This window comes from Bombyx mandarina, chromosome 10 (assembly GCF_030267445.1).
Source record: "Bombyx mandarina strain Sakado chromosome 10, ASM3026744v2".
Taxonomy (NCBI): domain Eukaryota; kingdom Metazoa; phylum Arthropoda; class Insecta; order Lepidoptera; family Bombycidae; genus Bombyx; species Bombyx mandarina.
The window spans coordinates 5,446,699-5,464,423 of NC_143217.1; the positions used below are offsets into that span (position 1 = coordinate 5,446,699).

The window sequence follows — 17,725 nt, forward strand, 5'->3', positions numbered from 1 at the left end:
ACATATGTCGCTGCACGTAAATTCAACAATTCCGGAATCACGGTGACGAGATGTTACACATTTTTTTTTTATGTTCTGTTTCACAAGGACAGGGGCTACACAGTTGATAGACGTTCTCGTATTTCTCTTGCTAAATCATACTTACCTGGCGTGGAGATACCGTGATCATGCAGGTGGTTCCCCCAGGGTGAGGCTGCTCCATTGCACTGCAGAGTGGTTGACCCTTGCGATTATTTTTATTTTCTTATAAGTTTCACTTCTACCGTGTGTGACTTGCACACACACACTTTTTTTCTCAGTTATTATTTTTTTTTTTATTGCTTAGGTGGGTGGACGAGCTCACAGTCCACCTGGTGTCAAGTGGTTACTGGAGCCCATAGACATCTACAACGTAAATGCGCCACCCACCTTGAGATATAAGTTCTAAGGTCTCAAGTATAGTCACAACGGCTGCCCCACCCTTCAAACCGAAACGCATTACTGCTTCACGGCAGAAATAAGCAGGGCGGTGGTACCTACCCGCGCGGACTCACAAGAGGTCCTACCACTAGTAAAAAAGTAGTATTATCTATTGTTCCGTTAAATTTAGTTTTATTTTTGCAAGATTTATTCGATTTTGTGCCTCCGACTTGTACTGAGATGATTCCAATTCAGTACCGAACAGAACCGCCATAAATAAGGATACCTTTATATTCTTATCACGGTCCGCAGCGTTCTCTATGTGCTTCAACCAAAATGTAGTACCGCTGTCTACTAATATAGTTCGTAATCTGATGAAGTCTTTGTTCTGAAAGCTTACTCGAATACAGAAAGGGATGCCCAGAATACAAACTCATTATACTGTTTGTCTTTCTTGCACGTTCTCTCAAAATGCGGAGTGCGAGTAAGATACAGAGTCAACAGCTAGCTAATAGACTTGATAGAAGTAAGTATTTATTTTGCTGAATAAACTTAGCGACATATCACTTCTGTTAGATAATGAGTTGTGATAAGATAGAACTTCTCAGGTAGGTAACTAGGTAATATTATATGGATGTTAGGTAAATAATATATTCTTTGAGGAGGGTCGAAATAAAAACTATTAATTAGCTTTTTTTTTAATTTAAATAATGATCTAGCTGTTCATGGTCTGACGCTCTTAAATTGTAATATGTAGTTTACTGTTATTTTGTAGTATGTATGTAAGTAGATACGTAGCAATTTATCGTCACAATAGTATTTTGTGTAGTGATAAGGCAACTTATCGGTAAACCGTTGGGAGTGAACGTCCAATTGAGTTATGCAATTACCCTATGGTTAATATTCGCATGCAGTTAGCAGCGATTTAAAAAGTAAATAAATACCCAACACGTATTCCCGAACAACACCCATGATGACGGAACAATGTAAGTGTAAAAATAGCTCGCTGTGTAAAATGAACCCGAAAAATTAACAAATTCACGTATGCGAGCTTGCAATATTCCTATTACTAATAGTAAATATTACATAAGTCATCCGCGACCTTTTTTTTTTTTTTTTCCTACCTATGCTGTTAGCCTAGAGTGGCTATTCCAGCGTAACCGTGACTAGTAGGTGAGCTCACGGGGCTCAAACCTAACGACAATGCTAACACGAACCCTAGCAAGAGTCGTGCTTCGCAGAATCTACCACCGGATCGGAAACGCGACCCACTGAGAAGATCCGGCGAGAAACTCAGTGGGCTGTGTCTGAGAGTTAATTTACTCGTCGAGCCCGAGTACCTAGAAGCACCGTTAGTGGATCGGGAGGATCCGAGATGACGTGTTTTGGGCGACGTCGACTGCTTTCCATTCTGTCCGCAGGATCGGGAATGAGCGCGACCAAGAAAACGGTAAAGTATCCGAAACTTTATTATAATTTTAAATAAAATCTGTACTCTGTATCTGTACTGTGAACTCACGTAGACCAATAAAAGACTTTTTGGCGGGAGCGCGTGGAGTGAAGTTGTGTGATTTGTTTTATTTTGTCTATTTAGTGTTTCTTCGGGTTTAAATGTGTAATAATGGTGGTTTATTAACCGTTTAATATCTGTGAAAGTGCACAAACGTGGGAAAATGAAACAAAAGCGCTGGACGTAACTTCTCGGGATCCTCCAAAAAGTCCACTGAAAAAATCTTAGTAAATGACCACCATTTTACTGAGATTAGATTTCATCTCATATCATCTCATTTAATTTCATCCCAGTTGATTAATGTCTCAAATTAATCATTTTCATTTCATTCCACTCCGTAACATCATTTTTCATAAAATTAAGAATATACATTAAAATAAGACATGACTTAAAGGTCTCAGTTACCAGGTCATAAAATCTCTTAACAAAAAAAAAAATAGACCAATAAAAAGAATAATATTAAAAATGAATTTATTAATATTAGTATACATTTGCGTATAAACCTATAGTAATTCTTTGATAGTAACACTATTCAACCAATAGAATAAGACCTCTTGAATACTGCGTGTTTTCTGCTCCTGCAAAATCTTCGTCTGATTTTTCTCCTTGTGTGAATGCTTTTGAATTTTTCATTACTATTCACAGTCTCCACGATGTTTATCCATTTTTGATCGAAATCTTCAGGTGGCTTATCGTTTACTAGTATTATTGGCATTATCAAGGAGTTGTTCTCAACCTCTGTTTTGATATTGCTTGATTTTAAAGGCACCGCTGCATCATTTTTGTTCGGCAATAGTTTCTCGGGATCGTCTATGGATGTCATACTATTTTCTTTACTTGAGATGACTTTTATTTCTACATTGTTTTGGTCCAGTTCAGATGTGACGTCATTATTAGCGGCTTCCTGTGCGGCCAGGGCGGCTTCCGCATCCAGAAACTGAAAGTAATTATTCATGGTTTTAATAAAAATGAAAGAAAAAGTTAAACTACTTCTTTTTGCAGTTTAGTATGCAAGAACTACAGACAAAAATGTATATCAATATTACAAAGAAACTGATAGCGGTTTTACTATCGCGTTTGAGATAATTTGTTTAGGTTGATTTCTAAACAGACACACTTTAATGTTTTTACGCTACGTAAAGATTATGAAAACTATAACAACACGGCTTGATATTATCATACACATCAATGTTTAAATATTGTCTTCTGAAAAGTTCACACTTCAAATACTATATATAATACTTCTTTTCAAGAAAACACTTTTGCGTTCTATTTTAAATTATAAATTGAAATATATTATGATGATGGGCAATAACTACTTCCGTGATGCGAATAACTTGTTCAATCTGGTGTGTTCTTAGACTTCGAAGAGTTGTAGGTATTATTTTCTACCCTATGATATGTAGGCGAAGTAAAATGTCCCTTAGAAATAAGGTGACACTCTACAAAACTTGCATACGCCCCGTCATGACCTATGCAAGTGTAGTGTTCGCTCACGCGGCCCGCACTCACTTAAAATCCTTCCAAATCATTCAATCCCGTTTTTGCAGGATAGCCGTCGGAGCCCCGTGGTTCGTCAGGAACATCGACCTCCACGACGACCTGAACTTAGAGTCCACCAGTAAGTATATGCAGTCGGCGTCGATGCGCCACTTCGATAAAGCGGCACGACACGAGAACCCTCTCATCGTGGCCGCCGGTAACTACATTCCCGATCCTGCGGACAGAATGGAAAGCAGTCGACGTCGCCCAAAACACGTCATCTCGGATCCTCCCGATCGGTACGGTGCTTTTAGGTACTTCAAGCACCGGTCACCGTTCTCGTCGATCACGTCGCTTGCGACGAAGGGCTCGACGAGTAAATTAACTCTCAGACACAGCCCACTGAGTTTCTCGCCGGATCTTCTCAGTGGGTCGCGTTTCCGATCCGGTGGTAGATTCTGCGAAGCACGGCTCTTGCTAGGGTTTGTGTTAGCAACGTCATCAGGTTTGAGCCCCGTGAGCTCACCTACAAAAGTTAGGGTTACGCTGAAATAGCCTCTCAAGGCTCTCAGCATAGGCAGGAAAAAAAAAAAAAAAAGTTATTATTTATAAACAGCCAGCATGAATATTTCCTAAATTTCAAAGTCTCGTAGCCTAAAGCCTAAGACGTCCGAAAAACTCATACTGGTGCTTAAAACCCGCAGTCGGGTACTAATTTTTGTAATGAAATACGTACTTAGCGCATTATCACAAACGTCATTATCATTATCAATTTTTTCCACAATGAAGGATTAATATTATGTATTTGTACCTTGCATTATGTATTAAACCTACAAAAATTATAATAGGAAGAGGAAAAAGTTACTTCGCATTTTTAAAAAAAAATCACAACATTTTTTAATATAGTTTATTTACATTTAACTAAAGTATGTAGGTACTTTTTTTCGATAAAGTTTTGCCATCTTGTAGGTAGGGATATGATCCCATTGCTATAGAAATTTTGAGGCTTCTAATCAAAATACCGCGACAATTGGTTTTGGCAATTCTCTCGTGATGTTATCCTGACACTGCCTAAAGAATTCTGAAGAGACCGAAACAGGTAGAAATCTGAAGGTGCAAGGTCAGGACTATACGGCGGATGCATTAACACCTCCCAGCCAAGCTCTCTTAATTTTTGCTGAGTGGCTAAAGATGTGTGAGGTCTAGCGTTATCATTATCTGTTGATTAATTCGCGTGATGACTGATGGTAGGGCGTCTTTTGCAGCCACATAGGTAAGTATTACCATCCTAACTATGTCTGCTACGAAGCAGTAATGCGTTCCGGCTTAAACCGTTCCATGGGAGCCACTGTACCATGGGAGCCACCTATGTTGTTGATTTAAATCGTCTCCGATAACCACATGAGACGAGCTGGTGGATTCGTCCACCCATAGTACAAACGTTTCCCCCCCTTTCGCATTATTGCTTCACGGCAGAAATAAGCACGGCAGGAATAGCCTACCTGATGCCTAGCACTAGTTCGAAGCAGTATTTATCCCAAAAATTATTTTAATACCCCCGATAACGTGTGCAAAAAATATCCTGATAATTTGTTTGTCGTAGCTAAGACACGAAAGCGTAGCAAAGAAACTAATTTTCGAATTTATCGTAAGATTTAATTTAATTTCTAAGCCTTAGGTGGCCCTACGACTGCGAAAATTAGGTCACCTATTAAATCCTCTAACGCCTCTCTCTAATCGAAGTGCCTTTGTTTAAACCGTAACGTGGTAATTAGAAATTTCACTGAGCATATTCGCATAACGAACTAACAAACGAATTTCCATTATGTAGTTTTAAATTTTCTATTAAAGGACTATTTTAGTGTATTGCAAACTATAGTTTCTATAAATTTATACATGCTATTACGACTACTGTTACTGTTAAATACATATCTTGGCATCAGAAGCAAAAAACTGAGATTTGTTGTTAGTTTTTTGCTATTTCTTGGGCCCGAACGTCTAGCCTAAAAATATAAAAATAATGACTAAAAATAACATTAAATTTATTTTTGGATCAATGAATGCAAACAATTTTACATCAAAGATGGTCGCTCATTACGCAATTTGTGACTAGATATCATATGTATTATATCGTCTATCCAACCACAATGATTAAAATCCTAACAAATTAAATTGTTCACTTAAAACAATTTTATTGAAGTTACAGATATCCGTGTGCTCCTGGTATTAGTATTTAGTTGACAATATATTGCCTTTTTGACATTATTCTGAAATAGAAATGTTACTCATCGAAAGCTATCTATCTATAAATTTGGGTACTTCCGGAGCCCGCAATGTAAAGCATACAAAACTTGGGGGTCAACAATAACGAGCGTACTTTAATCGCATTCATTGCGTCACGCGAATACCGCCGCCGCGCCGGCCTCACTGAGCGCACGCTGCGACTACTGACCATTGACTCTCATTGACCTTAAGGAATGTTCTAAAAACATTTTTCTTGAATTAAGTTAAATTTGTCAACCTAACGCTCTACCAAATTTATAGTATGAATTCCACATAAAATGTATTATGACGAGTGGCTGTATCGTTAGCTAAAAGTTTATTTATAAAAAGTTTCTCAACATCATCATCCGTTTAAAACAAAACATGTACGTATATTATTGTTAATAAATAATAATAGACAACGAAAATAAAACGTAACGAAAAACTGAAATTAAAATGTTTATATTTCGGTCAAAGTAAGATACTTCCAACATGCACTCCAATATTTATGAACGTTAAAATAACGATTGCATCTCACACAGACCTAGAATATAAAATTAATTCAATTGGGTAGACTATCCATAAGGCTCGTTTGAAGAAGGGTATGTCATAGCGCTCGGGAAACACCCTGGAGAAGAGTTCATTCCAAAGTCGGATGATCCGTGGCAAAAAAGTTTTCTGGAAGCGCACGGTGGATGAACCCAGTGGTTCTAGGTAGTATGGATGAACTCCGGTGGCGGGCGGTGCGATGGTAAAAACGAGATTATCAAACAATTCCTCAGAGCACTCCCCATAGAATATACGGTACAAAATACAGGGAGAACCGAAGTCCCTTCGCAGACTCATAGGTTCCAAACGATCCGTGAGAATGGTATTATCGACGATGGGAACGACCCTTTTCTGTATGAAGTCAAATAGAAGTAGTTTAAACAAGGCTTTTTAGGCAGCGGCTTGGCCCTGCCCCTGGCTTTGCTGAAGTCCATGGGCGACGGTAACCACTCACCATCAGGTGGGCCGTATGCTCGTCTGTATACAAGGGCAATAAAAAAAACGTGTGGCATTCGGAAACTGCCGCGGTAAAGCATGCATAGCATTTTTTATCAACTTATTATAATTAGACAATGATAATTTAATATTAAAACAATAATAAAACAAGACCACGCTATATTAAACAATAATAAAAGCAAAACCTTAACTGTCCCCTTCACTCTCATAAGCTAGACCCCGCGAGAGAGAAATGGGCAGACTTTTCATGATGCGCATGCAGGGTGACGTCACGCCACGCGCTTATTCACAAACACTACACAAGCGCAACGTGTGAATGTGCTGAACGCGAACTACATGGTAGACGGAGTGAGGGGTATCAGGTTTTTTTCGTTACGGAATTTCATGATTTCGGTCGCCGCGCTCAAGGCCCGCGATAAAATCTATGCAATAGCTTAAAAACAATAAGTAATTTTAATAAATATCTTCGTAAGCAAACCATAAATAGTTTCCCTAAACGCTGAGGTGTCTCGTGACTGATCCACTGTACCTGTCTATAAAAAAGGAAAGAAACCTATTTCCACGCACTGTGATTGCTATACCTGAAGCAGAAAATTTGCTCCTAGGTACATTCTCTGCTCCGAAAAGGCTCACAATATTTGTCTATCAAAACTAGTGCAGCTTATACTGGATTTTGGCCTGAACAAATTTATTTATTTATTAGTTTTGGATAGTAATGTATTAGTACATCCAAGTCGCAGTGACTGTTAGGTCTACAGTCGTTGAGACTGTCAATAACAATGACAAACGATTTGACGTTGACTCTGCAAATAAATGATCTGCGGCTTCGAAATAGGGTTCGTTACCCTCTGCGTCTATGAACTCAACAAGATAAATACATTGGTTAAAGCCCGCAAATTTTCGTGCTGATGTTTATCGGGAAGGAACATAATAAACACCCAAACGGATCCAAAAGGATTCAAAGGGATGTTTGTTATACAAGAAAAAAAATACATCAAAGTCATTCAGTTCGGAATCTGTGATGTTGTTTACGGAACGCACGTGCATTTTCGAAATCCAGTCTTGTACCATGACGTAAACCTAGCGTACGATTGGAAGGAATTTACACAGAGCAGCTTCCTATGTTTCGTATCGAATCCGAAATAAAATAAAGTATGACGTTTCAGTTTGGGCCGGCGTTCTCTCGATTCTATCAACATCGACACGTAATAAACGTCGGAGTTAAGGCTTTGTTAGTTTATCTGTGGACATAATTTATGAATGCGGCTTGTGTGTTAGATTCTGTTCTGGTAATTACGTACAGCAGGCGGTTAACTACTGCCGTTGCTATATTATTTAGTTAACAGTGATTTTTTTGACATATTTAAAATTTAATTTGTATTTGTATGTAAGAATGAGTCTGGTTTATGAAAAAAAAAAAAACGAGTTTCGGTTAAGAAGCAATGTAATATATTATTTACCAGCGCAGTACAGATGATCTCATACACGTGCTATGTGTCTGTTGACATCAAGGAAAGTACATAATATCATCTAATTACTTTTTTTTTATTTTTGCTTAGATGGGTGGACGAGCTCACAGCCCACCTAGTGTTAAGTGGTTACTGGAGCCCATAGACATCTACAACGTAAATGCGTCACCCATCTTGAGACATGAGTTCTAAGGTCTCAGTATAGTTACAACGGCTGCCCCCACCCTTCAAACCGAAACGCATTACTGCTTCACGGCAGAAATAGGCAGAGTGGTGGTATCACTTTCTAACCCAATTCTAGTTTAAAATAAAGGCATTAATAATTGCATTATTTTCCTTATCTATTCAATGCAAATTAGGATTATTTTTCGTGCACATACATTCCGTTAAAAAAGTATTGGGAATGGATGGTTTGGTTATGGTTCCAAGCGATTTTTTTTGTTTTTCTTGTTGTTATTAGATTGGTATAGCTGTCTCCCATTTTGGCGCAGAATTTCAGTTACGCCTGTCATTCAAACTAAACACAGTGTATTTTTAGTTATATCATTATGTAGTGTGAATTGCGAATTTCATAATGGATAAAAAGGTCGAACAAAAAGACTGAAATTTTGCATAACCAATGGATTTTCGTGTTTGGGGTCACTGAGAATGTTACACTTACGGTGAATCGATTTTATCAAAAACGTGTGTTTATGAGCGATATAGAGCGTTCCAAAGAGGTCGAGATGTGATGGAAGAATCGCCTTGCTCTGGCCGGCCATCATCGTCTGCAAATTAAGCTAACATCGCAAAAGTGAATGGAATAGTGACTGAAAATCCTTATTCAAGTTTGAGAGAGATAGCCGCCGATCTCTGTGTCTCACAAGTCCATCGGTACCATTTTAAATAATTACTTGGGTATAATACATGCTGCCACTCGGCATGGCAGCGGCACGTTTCGATGTTACAGAAGGCTACTCATACTAAAATACCTTTTTTTATGATTGAAGGATTACTGATGGCCCAGGTTTCACCAGGACAGGTGGGCGAGCAAAGGCTCAGCCAGGAGCTAAAATACCTGTGCGCTGATGCATTAATGACGTATGATCGACTTAAATGCATCCGTCCAGCTTTTTTTTGGCACGACATTCGATCGACAACCGCACAAAGCGCCGTTAACAATATAAACAAACAACGGACAGACAATCAAGAACCCGGTTCATGTTTTGTAATTTAACGTAATATTTTTTTTTTATTCGTGCATTCAAAATACTGACAACACATCACATTTGTAATTATAAACTTCGTAATCTGCTACATAAGAAACACATAGTATAGCTATATACGTAAAAGGTTACGGTTCATATAAGTTCTGAAATCGCACAGGTCTCGGATTAAATTAATTTTCATTAACACCTACGAAAAGTTATTTGCAGTATAAATATTTAATGCCGTATTTATCAAAAGTTTTAGAAACCCATTATTTTGTTCGTAAAGGTTATTAGTAAAGAATTATATAATGTTAGAACCGACGACGGATTAAAACGAAACTTTCGTATGAAAATTTAAGCCTTTCCTCTTTATAACATAATCCACTCACTGTATTATTGAAGCTTTTAATTAGTCTACGACTTTCTTATACCTACATTTGGGGCAGAGCGCTATTTTGTATCTTCATGGGTTGCAGATTAGAGAAATTAAGCATTACACATACTTGTAACGCTATTCGTTTACTGCTCACAAGCTTTAAACATTGTTATACCTAGTTGATGAATAATACATTGATGCCTTAATGTTCCCTTTTTTATGACTATCATAAACGATTTATTTTTACATGCATTCTATTAGCTTGACTTGTATATTACTTTGTATGTGTGTTACACATTCATGTAATCATAATATGGATAAAACAAAACCCCAGTACTGACGTAAACGCTGGTGACCGTGGGCGGCGGTGAATCACTTACTATCAGGTGACCCGTCTTGCTCGTTTGCCTCTCGTTGTTATAAAAAAACAAAACAAAAAAAAAAAAAATGTTAAATTATATAAAATCATAATATCTTGCACTGCACTAAAATTCGCATGTCAAATAATGACAAAGCATACACGCTGCTTTTAACTTACGTAATAACTCATTTTCACTATGCTTAGCGAATAAATGATTTCTTTCTTTTCCCTTCCTTCTTTCTTTCCAGTTTGGGAATTAAGATAGTACCCTGATCGAACACAGTATGTATGGTATAATAATTTTCGTTCATAAAATTATTATTGTACTTTGAGTATTCAAATTGAAACTTGTGTTACCTACATCTTCAGAGCTTACGAAGCTTAAACTTAGACGGTTAAGCGATTTACATGAATTAATGTGAACTCGTGGAAAGCTGAAAAGTACTATTCGGATTAAATTGATTCTATTTAAAACGATCTGATGATCGTATTCTTGTTAAATAAACACTAAAAATTTATATTTGTGTGTGTGCGTTTTTTAATAGAACTAGATGATGACCGAGCTTTGCTCGGTATATATATACATATTTTTTGATAACGCCATCTTGTTGTGTCTTTAAAGCAGTTGGTTGCTCTGAATTAAGAAAAATAGTATTATTATTCGCCAATATATGCCGGGAAGAGTCATAAAGATGATTATTGATAAAGTTGATTATTGAAAACACGAATAAAACAAAAATTTTTGGAAATAAATCGTAGCTAGATCGATTTATCGCCCCCGAAATCCTCTGTATACTAAATTTTATGAAAATCGTTGGAGCCGTTTCCGAGATTCAGATTATATATTGAATTACAAATACAAGAATTACGAATACAAGAATTGCCCATTTAAAGGCATAAGATAGTGCATTTTGCTCAAATAATTGATGTTTCTAAAGTAGTAGTACTAAATACAGAATTCAGCGGCAATGAAATTATTATGAAAACACAGAAAAACTAATTAAATGTGATATTTTTGTGATCTTGGTATTTGAAAATCCTAATCTTAATGTAAGTGTTTACAATAATAAAATCTAAATCATAGAAGCGAACATAGATTAGGTAAAAGAAACAGTAAGTGAAGAAACAGAAAAGTCTTACCCTATGGCACGTTGCAATGATTTATGTAGATACAACCTAAGGTGTTGAAGTCATCGTAAATATCATGCCAAATCCCTATGCAACATGATAAGGATGTGAGATAATGGCAAAGAGAACAAGAAACAACTTAGAAGGTGTAATTGTAATATTTTCATTTTTTTTATTGTATAGTTGGGTAAACAATCTCACTTTCGTAAGTGCTCGGTGTTAAATTTAAGAAAAAAAAATAGCGTGTTTCCTTCCACCCATCTTTAGTCTATTTACTTATCAAGTACCTACTTGTGTGGGTACATAATAGGCCACATCAACAGTAATTATGCATATATATATTTTTATGGGAATTTTTTTAGTCGATATTACCCTATTATCATGGAAGTATTTCACTAACGAACATAAAGTATATATATTTCCTTAGAAGATAGTCGCTTCGCTTGATTCAGATACCAGACGTCATATCCTATAATCAAAGATTACCGGTAGCCGTGGCGCTTAAATTAAATACGTCAGAGCCACAAATTCGATAAACAAAAAAACATCAATCAAACCCTATTCGTGTTTGCAAAATCAATCATACGCAGGTTTCAAAATCATGTTTGCCCTTGAAATAATCGAATAGGCAACATCATAATCGACTTCAACGCCTCAAATCATAAACAGACTGTCATAGAAGCATCCGTCGCTACGTGCCGGTTGAATGTTTACATTTCATTAAGTGTGCAGACCCCCTTATGACTCAGCGAACGCGATGCGCGATGTTTACAGCGTGAATTTCTTACAGCCCTGTAGTAGTACAACTTTGATGTTTGTTTCCCACGTAATCATCAAATTGAATCGAAGCCGGCTTGAGCATAAAATCGGTGATAGGAATTGCCTACGAATCGTCCATTCTTTATCCGGGTGTCGTGGCTGGTGAGATACAACAGGTACACGCGTAAATTTTCAACGAAAATAATTTATCTCTTGTCGGGCGTATTTTACCATTAAGTGATGTTTCATTGACATTAAATTCATTTGTCTTCCCGCGTTGATATGTATTGCAGATCCCGTTTAGACTGATGATAACGGTTTGTTAACTAAATGCGAAAGTAACGGGCAATTGAAAATATTTTACATGGTGTTTATTGTAATATATTGTGTTAATTAACATTGACTGCCTACACACAACACGCTTTCTCTAGCTTTAATTTTTAAACCGCTATTTCTCGTAATTTACGAGCAAAACTTCTGTTTTTATTAACCACTAGCGACCCGCCCTCGCGTCGGTTCGGGAACTGTAATTTATTATTGATCATATTCTTTTATACAAATCTGGTCCTGACAGTAACAAACACAAAAGAAAGAACGTAACCAACTAAAAATCTAATCTTCCTCTTCTTATATTAACGATTCACATTGTTCACTAATAGATATATGCTGTCACGGGCTTTTTTGTAGGACTATTTGAGATAAACATTTCCATTTTATAGGTATATTATATACGTGTAACTCCAACGGTTTTTGTGGCACACGCAAAAATAGGTCGCAGATGGCAGTTTTTTTTTCTTCTCACTGGACACTTTTCGTTATATTTTGGGTAATTCACACTATATTTTTTTTAAATTACAGCCTATTTGCTATTCTGATGTGTAAGCTTAGTGACATATGTATTTATTTATATCGAATCCACAGCCTAAAAAATAAGTTTCAAGCTTTTAGCTCTAAATATGAAGATACAATCCCTCCCCCCCTATTCATCCCCCCTTTCAACCCTTTTCGAATTAAAAAGTAGTCTAACTATGTCCTTTCTCGCGCTCTTGTCTATCTGTGTACCAAATTTCATTTAAATCGGTTCAATAGTTTTAGCGTGAAAGCGCGACAGACAGGCAGTTACTTTCACATTTATAATACTAAGTAAGTATGGACATGGATATTTATTTTTTACTTATTATATTTACAACATATTAAATTTACTCCTTTAACACAATAAATACTATGATATGGATCAATAATAAATACTTAATATCTTTTTTGTCGCTGTTTGGTCTAAAGCATCTTTTTTAAATATCTTTGGACACTAAAATTAGCCAGATGGTGGTGTTTTCCTAATAAAGTTTATATTAAATGTCCCCGGCATTGGTAAAGTCCATGGGTGACGGTAACTACTCACCATTAGGTGTACCGTATGCTCGTCTGCTACAAGGGCAATAAAAATGATAATTAATCATTTTAATTCGAATAAAACTAATGAATGACATGAAATGTTTTTATGCTTACAATTATTATTTTCCTGTTATTTGTTTCATTATGCAAAATATTTATGTTATTTTTTGGTATAAAATAATTTACAAATAAGTTAAGCTAAATAAGTTATTAGAAAGAGAAGGCTTAGTGAATTTTATGCTCTTTTGCAGTCTAATTTAGCATATCATAAGATTGTATGTAACAGAAAAAAATACGAAGATTTGAAGTTATTTTGGGGATTTGTTTTACAATAAACTTCCAGAATGTTCCTTAAATCCTGGTCGAAATCACCGATTGAAGAATCAATTAAACGAGTTTACATGGTTAAGATAGCGTCATAATGAATTCAGTGGATAGCTGCGTGCTGGTTCGTGACTCAGAATAGATGCTAATTATCCTGGAGAGTAATTTTAAAACGCATTTTTTATACATGTTAGCGTCTAAAATCTTCATGCTTCGGCCGTTAAATTTGATCTTTGTACTAAAATGCTATGCGGTCAATGAATCGTTTTTTAATTGCTTCGATGGATTGACAAGCTGACGGCCCACCTGGCGTTAAGTGGTTACCGGAGCCCATAGACATTACAACGTAAATGCCGTCACCCACCTTGAAACATGAGTTCCAAGTCTCAGCTTTTACAGTAACCAGCCATGAAACCAGTTATTATATTATTACCTAATAAGTAAATTTTCATACGCATTTCCTACGATTTTCATAAGTCGTGTACATAATTAAAACTATTTTTATGACTCGTCGGACAGTTGTCCGTGAGCACAAAAACTGTAAAGTATTTGAAACGTCAGAAATATTATAATTACACTAGAAAACGTGATATTGAGTTAATGAGTTATTCAACTATTTATCGCGTACGTACTTAATGCAAATTTAAGACATATATGGTTTTCTCATGGATACCATTATCAGAACTAAATTGAAATCGGACAACAAGGGAAGCGTCAGCTTTCTAATAAAAAAAGAATCATCAAAATCGATTCACCCAGTCAAAAGTTATGACGTAACAAACATTAAAAAAAAAACATACAGTCGAATTGAGAACCTCCTCTTTTTTCGAAGTCGGTTAAAAAGTGCCTTTAATTTAGTAACTTCATTACATCAAAAGTAATATGCTTGAAAAATCCAATATCACGTAAATGTTATACGTTTTTTCTTACGTATCATGACTTATAGGTACATGTATTTGTAAATCATCAAATCCATTAAATCGACTGAAAGCTACTTCGTTTTCGCGGCCACAAATCTGTTAGATATTGTAGGACTAACCTAAATCATATCTACGACTCATAAAACCGTAAATAAATGTTTTAGAGCATATATGATAATTAATTGAATCACATATGTTTGCTTCGTGTTACGCTGCTTGTACTGAAAGTACCAGTGAAACTACGGCTTCTGGGTAATACTGAAACGTTTTTAATACACCCATCAACTAATACACTATCCAACAACCCGCGCTCCGGAAATATCCGACTGCACTTAGTCTATAAAACTTATTTCCTCGCTGAGTGGAGAGTGGATATTTTATTTCGTTCGATCTATCTCTATGCTGCAAAACCATTTCTTTATATATTTTTGCTATAAATTAATAAATGGAAGAATTTGGAACCTCTAAGCAAAGAAGTTTTTTTGTTTAACCAATTACTTTACAAATAAAAGTAATTATTATTAAATACGAGAAAGTATTAAAATATTTGTTCATAGACAGGGACGTATAGGAATTGTACCGATTTTTATGTAAAATATTCCGGAATGTAATCGGAACATTAATGTGCTCACTGTTATTTCTTTCGTTAAAATCATTGAAAATAGTTAACTACAGGGCCGAATTTAAGGGAGGGCAACCGGGGGTTCCACAAACGGAGGGGCATCACAAAAGAGATTAAAAAAAATTATTTCTAATTCCGACAAGTAAACACCTTTTCCTTCTACTTCGATATTATTTTTTTCGCTGCTTCACTTAACGATAACGTTAACACTAAAATTTTATTTCAGACTAGCGGCCCGCTCCGTCTCCGCTCGGGTCTTTAACAAAAATTTCAACGATATTTGACGATGTTTTTTTTTAATAAATTACTCTTATTGAGGCATAACTATAATAGTTAGACACATGCTGTCGCGACACTTTTTGTAAATAATAATGTGTTCTACAAAGCCGTAGTACATTATTTTATTCTATCGTCAATAGTTTTCGCAGGGTACGCGATGTAAAGAATATATTAGGCAATTTTCTTACACCTTGGGTTACATTATTGGAGTTTTAGTAAGGATCCCTAATTTTATTCAAAAAAGATTATAGCCTATGTCACTCGGGAATAGTGTAGCTTCCAAACAGTGACATAATTTTTCAAATCGGTTCAGTAGTTTCGGAGCCTATTCAATACAAACAAACAAACAAATCTTTTCTCTTTATAATAATACTAGCGACCCGCCCTCGCTTCGCTTCGGAAACATTAAAACACACATGAAACCAAAAAAAAAAAATTTAAAAAAAATAAAAAAAAGTAGCCTATGTTCATCAGGGACAATGACGGCTTCTAATGTAAAAAGAATTTTTCAAATCGGTTAAGTAGTTTCGGAGCCTATTCGAAACAAACAAACAAACAAATCTTTCCTCTTTATAATATTAGTATAGATTTCAGATTTCAGATAATTCTTGTCTCGTTTCGTGATTTCGTCAAGTTCGTTTATGTAAATAAACCACAATCATCATTAAACGAATTACACTTTAAATTTCAAGGTTCACCAAATTTATTAAGTCGAGGTATGTATCACCCAGTTATCGCAAACCCAAAGTTAATTTTGTTAAACCTTGGACTTCCTGTCAATTCTAGCCGCAAAGCTATACAATTGAAACTTTGATCTCATTTCAAGCTGAGCAGGTATTCAGATTTGCTCTTCGAAGAAATGAAAGTTAAATTTTATGTAAAGACTAGCGACCCGCCGTCGCTTCGCTTCGGAAACTGTGATTTATTATTGATTTCTCCACTATTTAATGGATGTTATTATAGAGATAAACCTTCCTCTTCAATCACTCTATCTATTAAAAAAAACCGCATCAAAATCCGTTGCGTAGTTTTAAAGATTTATGCATGCATCGGGATATAGGGACAGAGAAAGCGACTTTGTTTTATACTATGAAGTGATACCTTATGTTTGTCCCTTGAAGCTGTAAACAACACCCACGCGACGTACACGAACATTATGAGCGCCGGGACCACCAGACTGGCCACCACAGGTATGCGACGGACCCAGGCGTGGTAAAACGCCAATATGAAGAGGAGTATGCCCACGAGGATCGCTATATACCTCCCCGTCCGTCGACGCTCTTCCTGCAACCATAGAATTGTTCATTGCTATTTTAACGTACCAGACATAAGTAGGGCGGCTCAAATAGCTTAACTGTACTCCATACTGAAATGTAGCAAGTAGAAGAATAAGAAGATGAAGAACTACGAGGAAAATGAACACATGAATTCATATAAGAACATCAGACAATAATAAAAGTGTTTCGAGTTAGGCGAAATCGGTATATGGTAATGTACTTGTGGTAGGACCTCTTGTACCGGTGGTAGGACCTCTTGCATTGGTGGTAGGGCCTCTTGTACTGGTGGTAGGACCTCTTGTGAGTCCGCACGGGTACCACCACCACGCCTATCTCTACCGTGAAGCTGTAAAGCGTTTCGGCTTGAAGGGTGGAGCAGCCGTTATATAATAACTATACTGAGATTTTAGATCTTATATCTCAAGGTGTGTAGCGCATTTACGTTGTAGATGTCTATGGGCTCCAGTAACCACTTAACACCAGGTGGGCTGTGAGCTCGTCCACCCATTTAAGAAATAAAAAAATAAAATAAAATGAAAGCTTGAAACAACTGGTATTATGCGATTAGTGACATTACGATGCTAAGACCGCCACCCAACTTCACACGTGAAGCTTAACCCTTTGACTGCCGTGTAGATCAGCGGGGCCTTACGCGGCACATTAGAGCATAATTATGTCGATTTCTGTTACTAAGGCGCTAAAATATCTAGCAGACTCTAAGAATAACGAATCCGAACGATACTGTGATTAATTTATTTCTAAGAGACCCTAAAAGACAAAAAATACATTAACAAACAAAAGAAAGCAAAATTAGGCAATCCTGAACCTACATAGCAGTTGAAGGGTTAAGTCTCAACTGTACTAAATTTCGACTGGCTTACAAACTCGTATGAAGTCGTCGTAGCCTTTTTTTTCCTAACAAACAAAACGTGCGGTGTGGTACGTATTAAGAGATACGGTGATGTCAGTG

The 17,725-nt window shown here is 36.5% G+C and overlaps 1 protein-coding gene across 1 annotated transcript in view; it reads right to left on the reverse strand.

Moving 5' to 3' along the window:
* Nucleotides 1-2,366: 2,366 nt before the first annotated feature.
* The window catches only part of LOC114247933 (uncharacterized), a 34,342-nt gene continuing 18,983 nt past the window's right edge, over nucleotides 2,367-17,725 (reverse strand). The window contains exons 3-4 of the mRNA XM_028181023.2: nucleotides 16,580-16,762; nucleotides 2,367-2,846 (exon numbers count right to left, since the gene is read on the reverse strand). Of these exons, the coding sequence (XP_028036824.2) occupies nucleotides 2,442-2,846; nucleotides 16,580-16,762 (588 nt within the window). The 3' untranslated portion in view covers nucleotides 2,367-2,441. The remainder of the gene's footprint in view (nucleotides 2,847-16,579; nucleotides 16,763-17,725) is intronic.